General features: G+C 40.1%; 1 protein-coding gene across 1 annotated transcript; it reads right to left on the bottom strand.

Moving 5' to 3' along the window:
- Positions 1-1,514: 1,514 nt before the first annotated feature.
- MYL7 (myosin light chain 7) lies at positions 1,515-10,678 on the bottom strand. Its single transcript, XM_074227332.1, has 7 exons — positions 10,657-10,678; positions 9,891-10,004; positions 9,297-9,372; positions 7,102-7,206; positions 5,804-5,882; positions 4,275-4,323; positions 1,515-3,840 (listed from the first exon to the last, which is right to left on the bottom strand). Exons 1-7 carry the CDS (start codon positions 10,657-10,659, stop codon positions 3,739-3,741), a joined length of 528 nt encoding a protein of 175 aa, XP_074083433.1. The 5' UTR covers positions 10,660-10,678; the 3' UTR covers positions 1,515-3,738.
- Between the last annotated feature and the right edge of the window lie 1,002 nt (positions 10,679-11,680).

Genomic DNA, 11,680 nt, shown 5'->3' with positions numbered 1-11,680 from the left:
ACAGGAGAGAGTTGGGTGATATTTTGATACCAAACATGAATAAGTAGCCCTGAAGAGGACTGCAAGCCCTCAAACAAGGGGTGTAAATCCTCCAATATCCCCCTAATTACTTCAGGTATTAAGCAAGTTATTAGTTATTTAGCTTAGGAGCTAGGTGGCACTGATCCTGGAGTCAGGAAGACCTAAATTCAAATTCAGCTTCATATACTTCCTAGCTAAATGACACTGGACTGTTTGCCTTAGTTTCCTCAATTATAAAATGGGAATAAGAATAGCACCTATCTCACAGGGTTGATGTCAGGATCAAATGAAATAAAATTTGTAAAGCATTTAGCACACTTTGTGATACATAGAAGGATACAGTAAGCACTAGATAATTGCTTATTCACTTCTCTTCCCTGAGCTACTGAGTCTAGGTGAAAGAATATGATTTTTACAAATGGAAAGAAGGAAAGCCATTCCACTGTGAATAATATTAAGGTTGTATGTGTTTGTGTATGTCTATGTGGTGTGTGTGTGTGTGTGTGTGTGTGTGTGTATGTGTGTGTGTGCGTGCGTGTGTGTGTGTGTGTGTGTGTGTATAATATAGTTCCTTCCTAGACCACATTTTTATATTTCTATTTTTTTTTACTACAAATGTGATTTCCTTAATAAAGACAACTTCTGGTGAGGAAATTCCCTTTACCAAAACCAATCAGCTTGAAATTTAGCATTTTAGAGAGTAATTTGGAGAGTACTGAGAAATTCAATGACTCCTCCAAGGTCTCATAGTCAGAGTTTTAGAGGTGGGATCTGAACTCAAGTCTTCTAGAATTAGACACCAGACTCTCTAGACACTATGTCATTTTTAAAAGTTCCCAATTTAGTAACTACTGACAAAAATAAATCACATGTACTTCAGTCTTTTAATGGATCAATGATTCAGTAATTTCATTAATGTGGATATTCATGCATACCTTCTCATTTCATATATCCTCCACCAAGGATCTACCCAATGAGCTAGAGTTTTTGTCCTGGTAGTTTAACATTCTAAGGGTACCAGTAGAGTGCTAAGGCACTGGTTTGTCTTCATAAACAACAAATACTTATCATTTCTTACCACTGACCAGGCACAGTCCTAAGCACCATGATTACAAATACAAGGAAAAAAGGAAAGACAGTCCCTGTCCTCAAGGAGCTTACATTATAATGAGAAAGGCAACTCATAAAAAAAATTGAAAAATGATGAATATGGAAATATATGTTGCATAATTGTATATGTATAACCTATATTAGATTACTTGCTATCAGGGTGGGGGAGGGAGAAAACTTTACAAAAATAAATGATAAAAATTGTATTTTATATAATTGAAAAAAGTAATTAATTAAAAATTATTAAAAAACAAACAAGCAAATAAACCAAAAAAATAAGCTGAAAAGGTGAAGGGGAGAGGAAACTTTAATGAACTAGTACAGAGTCAAATAAATCCAACTAAGAAAACAACATATACAATGACTAGAAGGATATAAATGAAATGTACTCAATAATGTACAGAATAATAATGTGTACTCAATGTACTAAAAATATACTCAATAATCAGTCAACAACAGGCATTTATTAAGAACTTAATATGTGCCAGGCATTGTGTTAGTTGCTGAGGATATCAAAACAAAAATGAACTGTCTTTGTCCTCCAAGAGTTTACATTTTTAACTGAGCTTTCTGCTACTATAATGACCATTGAGTTGACAAAATACACATCCTTCTTTGCAAAGGTGAGGAAAACAAATGGACTGTTACATAAAATGTCTGATTTGATTGATGCATTGGATCATTTTGCTAAATTTCTATTTTTTTGTTTTTAAATTTTAACTACATAGGGAGGCTCTTTGAGTAGGAATGAGGAGAGGGATATATTGGGAAATGAAGGTGATGTAAAAACATAAGGTACGAATAAGAAGATAAAAAAAAGCAAAAATCTTTGTCCTCAAGGAGTTTTCACTTTATTGGGGAGATAAGTATGACATAGGAAAAGTAAGGAGAGAGAAAACACTAACAATGGACAGCTGAAGATGGCTTTGGAGGAAGTAGCCACTTGACTCAAGCCTTAAAACATGACAAGGATTCTGATTGGCAGAGATGAGGAGGGAAAGTCTTCCAGGCACAGGGAATAATTTGTGTAATTTCTTGTAGGTAGGAGATGCAGTAACAAGGCTAAGAAGACAATTTGTGGAAGGGAATACAGACAAATGAAATGAAACTGCAAAAGTAGCTAGCAGTATGATTGTGGAAGGCTTTAAATGCCAGATTGGAAAGTTCATGTTTTAACAAATTGACTGGATATAAGAGGTGGAGAATGAAGAATTGAGAAAGGCTCCAAGGTTACCTTCCAGAAATGCTCTTCCTCTTTATTTCTGCCTTATAGGATCCTTTCTAAGGTCCCTCAGGCGGTGGCTAGGTGGCACAGTGGATAGAGCACCAGCCCTGGAGTCAAGAGTACCTGAGTTCAAATCCACCCTCAGACACTTAATAATTACCTAGCTGGTGGCCTTGGGCAAACCACTTAACCCCATTTGCCTTGCAAAAGTCCTTAAAAAAAAGTATATGGAACTCAGGTGCCTCTCTGCTCAGAACTTTCTGACTCTTAAGATTCACTGTTTTGTAAATAATAGTATATAGAGACTATTAGTTCTCCCCCCCCCCTTTTTTTTGGTGAGGCAATTGGATTAAATGACTTGCCTCTGGTCTCACAGCTAGTGAGTTCCAAGTGTCTGAGAACAGATGTGAACTCAAGTCCTTCTGTTTTCAGGGCCAATGCTTTATTCACTGCACCATTGACCTACGCCTACCATTAATTCTTAAAATGCATTGGGAAAAGTTTACTTATTTTACCTTCTGGATGCATCCCAATAGGAAAATCTGTAAGGGACTTGTGATTTCATTGATGTAAATAAACTTCCTCTACTAATGCAGGTCAGTAACTTATGAATGAAGGTCAAATCAGATAAAGGAAATAAAATTGTTCTGTAAACTTTGAGGCGCTTTACCTCTCAATTTCTAATTCTTTGTCACCACAGGAAGAACTGCTATAAATATTTTTCTGCATGTAGATCCTTTTCCCCTTTTTTATGATCTCTTTGGGATATAGACCTAGGAGTGATGTTGCAAAATCAAAGGGCATAGTTCCAAATTGCTCTCTGGAATGATTGGATCAGTTCACCTCTCCACTAACAATGCATTAGTCCCAGTTTTCTCACATTCTCTCCAACATTTATCATTTTACCTTTTCTGTCATATTAACCAACCTAATAAGTATGAAGTGGTACCTCAGAGTCATTTTAATTTTATTTCTCTAATTAATAGTGATTTAGAGCATTTCTTCAGATGGCTATAGATAGTACTTTATATTTTTCAAATCGCTTTCACTCATGTGAACACATTTGATTCTCATGGGTATCGAGTGGGTTAAGCAATAGTTAACAATTAACAGTATTAATTGGTATCAACATTACTGTGCTTTGTTATCCCCATTTTACAGATGAGAAAACTGAGACTCACAGAATCATGGAGCAACGACCTAAATCCATTCTTCTGTCTCTTTATCATACTGGTTTTTCCATTATTCTACATAGCTTCCACCTGTCCTTCTAATAGCCTCCCTCCACACCTCTCAAACACAAGAAAAGACTTTGCACTATATCTTAGCTTCTGTGTTTTATTGAACTTGGCCATCCACTGCCCACCTTCTCTCCCATCCTTTCACTCTTCTTTTTCATCCCCATGGGTGATGATGTAGCACAGAGATTTATAGTCGATATTTCCTGACAGGTCCATAGGTGTCAATGAAAACATTTGCTCCACCTGTGATAGGGAAGATGCTAGTGAGTAGACAGTGGGTAGTGGGGTGCCTGAAGGGAGGGAATGCTACAGGGAGGATTCTGCTGCAAAGTCTGGGGCACATTTACACCATTCATGCTTCCTTGCCTGGGGGACATTTAGTGCCTGAAGGGGACCAGATCCAATTCATGTTTCTCTGTGATTTGAACAGAAATCTTATGACTCAGCTTTCCTTTCCCCCATCTCCAGGGACTGAAAAGGGGAAAAGATTGCTGCCATTATAGTAGGGTTTGGGATGATACATGCTTTGGGTTGCCAATCCCCCAAACCCAGAACTATTAATTTACTTTCTCTTTTCCAATATGGCACTGTGGACGGGCCTCTAGGGTCCCAAATAGAGGATTTAAAGTTAGGGATGCCCCAGTCTCAGATGGGAAATAGAGATGGTTCCTACTCACCTCTGCTGGAGAGAATTTGTCTGCTTGGGTCAGAAGGAGCTGCTTAAATCTGAAAAGGTGGGGGTGAGGTTAGAAAAACACAACAGATAGCAATGGTGAGCTATGATAGACCCCTTATAAAGGAAGCAAATAGGGAGGAAATCTCACAGAATCACAGAACCAGGAGGGACCTGAGAGGTCATCTAGTTCAGTTATCTCATTTTGTGGGAGAACCCACAGAGGCTAAGTGACTAAGTAGTCTGAGACCACCTTGCTAGTAAGTGGCAGAATTGAATAAGAGATTCTGATGGAAGAAGAGTCTGCCCAGGGTCAGTCATTGGGATGTTAGGATCATAGGGTTTAGGAGAAGAAATCTCAAAAGCCATCTAATACATCCTCCTCATCTGTAAGAGATGTGGAGGAATTATGACTTGCCCAAGGTCACACATATTGTGATTGAAGTGGGGTCTGAGAACAGGGCTTCCTACTCCAGGTCCAATCAATGTTTTCTTTATTATCATACTGCCTTTTAGCTTTCTGAGTAAGTGGGGTAGAAGGTGATTTCACGGGCACTCAGAAGACCTGTCCTAAGTTCTCTATTAGGTCTGCTTACTAAGATACCTGAAATTCTATCATTTTAACTCCAAAGCACTTCTTTGGGATAAGTTATTTAATGATATTAAAATGAAAATGTGTAGGTGGTTATACAAACCCACAATGAATTAAAATGACTTTTTTTATTAGAAGTTATCAGAGGGCAGGAGGGACAGTTAGGTGGTACAGTGGATAAAGCACTGGACCTAGAGTGAGGAAGATTCATTTTCCTGAGTTCAAATCTGACCTCAGATACTTACAAGCTGTGTGACCTTAGAAAGGCACTTCAGCCTGTTTGCCCTCAGTTTCCTTATCTGTAAAATAAGCTTGAGAAAACTCCAAATAGGGTCTCAAAGAGTTATACACAATTGAAACTCTAGGGAATTTATCATTTATCATTAGGTGCAGAAAAATTTGGATGGTTAGGAAACTAACTGTTCCACTTGTCCCTCCAGAGGGACAGAACTAGGGGCTGAAATTTGTAAAGAGAACAACTTAGGCTTGAAGTCAAAACAACCTTCCTTCCAGTTAGAAGCTATCCAGAGGTACCATAGGAAGTGAGGGATTTCTCTTCCTTGGAAATCTTTAATCAGAGATTGCTTGGATGTCACAATGTTATAGAGGGAATTCCTTTTGTGAAGGAGTTGGTGCTGATGGTTCTTGAGGTCTCTTGATTCTTTGATCTTCTGATCCTGAGAGGAAGAGTTTAGTCCAGAAATGGGTGTGGTTCATTTGTGGGGAGAGCAGGACCTGGGGGAGCTGGAGTTGGGTTCTGGACACTGAGAATTTCTGATCCTGGCAGATCCAATGCGGGCAGTGGGGAGTGAAAGAAACTCCAGACAAACACTCACCCTATATTTCCGCTAAGGGCAGGAGCATTCCTGGAGTTCTTCCTGCTAGGACTTTACCCTCCCTGTCTCCTTCAGTCCCTGTTCTTTCTTGCTTTTCATACTCACTCTTCTTTGTTGACAACCCCACTGCCACTGGGATCAAACATGCGGAAGGCACTGAGGATGGATTCTTCAGGGTCCGTTCCTAAGGAGCAGCAAACAGTATAATAAACTATGGCTTCACATCCCCTGTCTGTCCTCCTCCATTCAGAAAGAGAAACAAAGATCTGAGATTTCAAGCCAGAAGGACATTTACTAAATGATTTGGGACCATTTATCTTTTTACCTCAAAACTCTTGGTCATTCCTCCACTCTCTCCTCATAAAATCACAGGAATGGGTTTCCAAAGTAGTTTTACAGTTGGGAAAACTGAGGCTCAGAAAGTCAAGGACTTACCCAGAATTGAACTGCCAAGTGAGGCAGGATTTAAGCCTGAGTCTTTCTGACTCCAGACCCAAACATTGTGTATTAACCTATCCTACCTCCATTATTGAGTACTGTGGAAAGGACCTTAGAGAACATCCAGTCTGAGCTTCTGACTTTGGGAAACCCAAAGAGGTGATAGATAGGATTTGACTAAAATCACCCAGCTAGTCAGTAGTTGAGTTGGAACTCAGACCTCTTGACTCCCCCATTCAACATTATCTGCTATAAGTGGGGTTTTCTGAGGTGACCCCAACACAGAGCAAGGACAATTTCAATACTGATGAAGGATTACAACTGGGGTCAAATTCCCAGGGCTTGCCCATGGCCCTAGCATATACTTGGCTATTGAATGATGATCTGTAATTAGACAAGTTGGAAGTATCCTGGCATAGCAAATAAGACACTGAAACCTGGAATCAAGAGGACTTGTGTTCAGACCCTTCCTCAGATACTAGCTTTGCAGTCCAGGGAGAATCACTCTTTGTTTCTTCCTTGATAAAAGAAAAAAAGGCTTTGTGCTTTGGACCTTTGTGATAATCTGGTGAAATCTATGAACTCTTTCTCAGACTATCAGTTTGTTATCTATAGACATAATTGAAGAAAATGTCAAATTTCAATGTGAGATTATTGAAAGTAAAGATGTATTTTTTCCAGTCCAAGTTCATAGACTCCCTAAAATCTATCCATGAATCCCACATTAAGCCTGAACAAACTGATCTCTATAGACCCTTACAATTCTAAATCTATGATCTTATAACCCAATCTTGGAGTGGGAGGTGGTGTCTTGGGTTATGTTGGCTACATAGCCTCTAACTTCTTATGATTTAGGGCCTTGGGACTTAGAAATTGGTATAAGAATAGGCTATAGATTACACAATATTGAGAGAGCATATAAAGGAAAAATTAAGCGATCCCTCTTCCCTTTCCCCAATTCTTACCATTGAGTTTCTCCCCAAAGAGTGTGAGAAAGACTGTGAAGTTGATTGGACCCTTTCCTTCCTGTAGCATCTCATCCAACTCTTCCTCAGGCACATTTGCTCTTCCTGGAAGAGAGCATGGAATGAGAAAGAAATAATACCCCCCCCCCAAATCCTCAACCCTGTAGGCATACCTAGCCTTCCACTACTCATGGTGAAACCAGAAAGGAAATGCTTTGTGGGTGGGAGGGTGGGGGAAATGGGAAAGAATGGAAGGGAGCAAAAAAAAATTGAGTTATTAAACTGCCTATATACCCTTTGATTTAGAACTGTCTACTAGGGCTATTTCCAAAGATGATTAGAGAAAAAGGAAAAGACTCTAAATGTTTTTAAATGTTTGTAGCAGCTCTCTTGCTGATGGAAAAGAATTGGAAACAGGGATGCTGATCAGTTGGGGATTGGCTCAACAAATTATAGTATATGATTATGATGGCTACTATTTGCTATAAGGGCAGCTAGATGGTGTAGTGGGTAGAGCACCTGCTCTTAGGTCAGGAGGACCTGGGTTCAAATTTGACCTCAGACACTTACTAGCTGTGTGACCTTGGGCAAGTCACTTAACCTTGATTGCCTCGAATCCAAGGCCATCTCCAGTCATCCTGATTCATAACTGGCCACTGGACCCAGATGGCTCTGGAGGAGAAATTGAGGCTGGCGACTTAGCATGGCACTCCCTCATTTAAATCCAATTCATGGGGGCAGCTAGGTGGCATAGTGGATAAAGCACTGGCCCTGGAGTCAGGAGTACCTGGGTTCAAATACAGTCTCAGACACTTAATAATTACCTAGCTATGTGGCCTTGGGCAAGCCACTTAACCCCATTTGCCTTGAAAAAAAAATCCAATTCATGGCATCACCTCCCCAATGTTGGGGTCTTCTTTGAAAATGAAGAACAACATTATTGTTATTATTATTATTATTATCATCATCATCATCATTATTTGTAATAAGAAATGATGAACTCAATAATCTTAGAAAAACATGGAAAGACATGCATGAAATAAGGAGCAAAATGAGTAGAACCAAAAGAATATTGTATATGGTACAGCAATATTGTTTTAAGAAATGATTTTGAACTAATAAGTTATTTTGATTTATAAATATACAAATTAAATATAAAGGACATGTGAAGAAAACTCTAATATGCACTCAGAGAAAGAACGCATGTGTAAAGAAGTATGTATAAAATAATTTAAATATATACTATACACACATACACACACGCACACACACACACACACACACACACACACACACACACACACACACACCTATTTGTGTCTAAAGGTAGCCATGGGGGTGGTGAGGGGAAGGGGAGAAAAGAAAAAAAAGGAAATTTACATGGTAATTTTGTTGTGTTTTTAGAAGGAAATAGCAAGCTATACATAGTGAATTTGAGATTTGGTGTGCAATCATCATTTTATTATACTATACTATGGAAGTGCTTGGTTTATTTCCATTAAGTACAAAATAACCAAATTTGCTTTAAAAAAGAAGGGAACTTTGGGAGAGGTCTGAGGAGAATAATAAGCCGGGGGGTGTGAGCTCAGAGGAAAATGTAAAATTGGGTAGGAGAGAGAAAACAGAATTCTGGAAAGGTTTGAGCAGATAATGGTAAAGGGTGAGCTTTGTTAATGTACTGAGAGGAGAGGTGTAAGGGGAGGGGAGGGGAGTGGAGAGGAGTTGTGAGCTTGGGGTGGAGGTGTGAGAAGAGGGTGAGAGAGAGGACCTGAGAGTGAAGAGAGATGGAGATCAGGGAGGAGAGGAAAGAGGAAGAAAAGCCAGTTCTATGAGAGATGATTAAATTCAGGTCCATACTGAGGCAGGCTTGGTATGGTAAAAGGAGTCTGGATTTGGAGTCTGTAATACCTGGCTTCCCATACTGCCTCAGATTCTTATTAGTTGTATGACCCTTAGTAAGTCATTTAACTCATTCTGATTTAGTTTCCCTTTCCGTAAAATGAAGGGATGGACTTGACAACCTCTAAATTCATGGAATCCAGGATTCTTAACTTTTCCTTGTCAACTCCATGAGATGAGGGAGCTGATCTTTGGGAGATAAGCATGGAGAAGGAGGGGACTGTGTGAAGAACTGATCTATTGATCCTGTCTCATTGAGAAAGTAATGGGCTGGAGAGTGCAGCCTGCTAGCTCACCTAGTTGGGAGTAGGTCTCCTTCAGATCCGATTTGCTGATGATACCATCTCGGTTTTGATCAATGCAACTGAAGGCCTGTGAGACAGAGAGGTCCCAATTTCTTGGGTCAGTAACAGAACTTACTGGGCCTCCAAGAGAGAGGGACAGGTGCTCCCTCCCTCGAGGACTCAAGGAAGGAATCCTGGATGGGTGAGAGGATGGGCAGGCCACAGATTAAATGAGACAAGTAGGAGAAAAGGAAGGGATTGAATGATTTGGCAGGAGATTCAGGCACCATCATTTAATTAATCCAGACTTTTAGGCCAGCATAAGGAAGAAGAAAGAAAGAAGTTTGGAAAGATCATAGGATCATAGCTCTAGAATCTTCTAGTCACCATTTTGGAAACTGAGGTGGGAAGATTTAAAATTGACTTGGTCCAAAGTTATACCAGTATTAAATAGCAGAAGGGGAGATTTGAACCTAACCCCTCTGTCTATAGAGTCAGTACTTTTCACCACGACAATATTTTTCAGGGAAAAAAAAGAGAATATAGAAAAACAGGAGGAAAAGGAGAAATAGGGATACTAGAGGGCTGAGTGGGTGAAGTTCTCACCTCCTTAAACTCTTGAATCTGTGCTTGCTCGAACATGGAAAAGACATTTGAAGATCCCCGCTGGGCCTGCTTGGCGGCTGCCACCTTCCCCCGAGTCCCTGCTTTCCGACTGGCCTGTGGAATATCTGTCTCAGAGAAATCTTTTGCCCCAAATCTTAGAACAAGGAAGCTCATGGTCCAAATTACCCTCCTCTTTATCCCACATCCCCTAGGGACTAGGAATGAAGGTTGTTCTGGGACTGGGATGCCACTGATCCCAGTTCCATTGATAGAGCTGTGAAATTTCAATTCCCTAGATCCTCTTTCCCCCTCCTCCATCCTCCACAATTTTAAGGGATATATCCAAAACTAAACAGTGCTATCTTTTCCCTCCTCAGCCCTGGGCATCACTTTTCTTGGGCTTGGATACTGTAGCTGCTGGAAATATCTCCAATCATGATCACATTTAATCTCTCTGAGCCTTAGAGTCTTTATATATAAAACAAAGGGATTTAATTAGATTCTCTCTAAAATCCTTTTCCATTTAGTCTCTCATCTATGATCTTTGTCTACTGGGCATCTCATCTCCCACACTTGCTAGAAAGCAAGAAGGAATGAGGTTTCAGTCTCCCAACCTTTGGAAGGTACCTTTGTTCCTTAACCTGCTTGAAAGGCCTTTGCTTGTAGGTTGAAACTGGAGAACCCAGATTTCTCCCAGTCAAAGCTACTCTTTTGCTCTCCTCTCTAGTCTGGGTCAATCTCTCCTTCCCCCATCTCTCAGACTCACCATCTCCCAGCTGTTTGGACGTTCCAGCTGCTGCTATTTGTTCTGCAAGCAATCCTTCATTTATGTATTCATCTTATCACCTGGAGAGCCAAATAAGGGAAGAAACAAAGGACAGTCCCAAACTTGGAAGTCCTTGACAAGCCAAGAGAGCAAGATAAGGACCCTGACAGATTCCAGACACATTCCGTTCTGCATTGTCTTTGCGCTTCCCAAGGCAATAGACTCATTCAGCTACTCTTTATTCAGATAGCCCAGGTGACACCAGGGTTAGAGTTTCATCATCATCAACCAGCATTAATTAATTAAAAATCTCATTGCATCTAGCACTGTAGTAGATGCCAAATAAAAATCCCTTTCTTCTTTCTTCTTCCACCCCATTCTTTCCCTTTCTTATCCTCACCTCTGAACCATTAATTTTATCTTTATTTTCTGGGTCTTAGACAGCTGAGTTGAGATCTCTCCTTTAGCCATGTTGTTGTTGTTGTTGTTGTTCCATCATTTTTCAGGCATGTCTTAATCTTCATGACCCTCTTTAGGGTTTTCTTGACAAAGATTCTGGAGTGGTTTGGTATTTCCTTCTCTAACTTATTTTTCAGATGAAGAACTGAGGCAAACAGGGCTAAATGATTTGCCTATGGTCATAAAGTTAGTAAGCATCTAAAGCTAAATTTGAGATCGAAAAGATGATTCTAGGTTTGGTTCTCTAGCTGTCATTGTTTCTCTCCACCCCCACCCCCCCACCTTAGGCTTAGAGCAGTAAAAATATCAGGGTGGAGAGGGAGGGATCAGAGGATGGGGCTCTCAGGTTTAATCCAAACTGGATCTGGATACCAGTATTCTCCTGGGGATCCCTTAATGGTCTAGTGGCTTGGGGACTGTTTCCAATTCAATCTTGATATGGGCACTGTGGACTATGTCTTCTGGTTCATTTAAGAACCACCAAGTGAGTAATGAATAGAAGAGAAAGGAAAACAAGAACTCTGGGACCAAGAGATGAAGGCAACTCAGATCTCATAGGGCAGTT

Source organism: Macrotis lagotis, chromosome 1 (genome assembly GCF_037893015.1).
Source record: "Macrotis lagotis isolate mMagLag1 chromosome 1, bilby.v1.9.chrom.fasta, whole genome shotgun sequence".
NCBI lineage: Eukaryota > Metazoa > Chordata > Mammalia > Peramelemorphia > Peramelidae > Macrotis > Macrotis lagotis.
The sequence above is the reverse complement of the archived record's forward strand: the minus strand, read 5'-3'. Positions and strand labels throughout refer to the sequence as shown.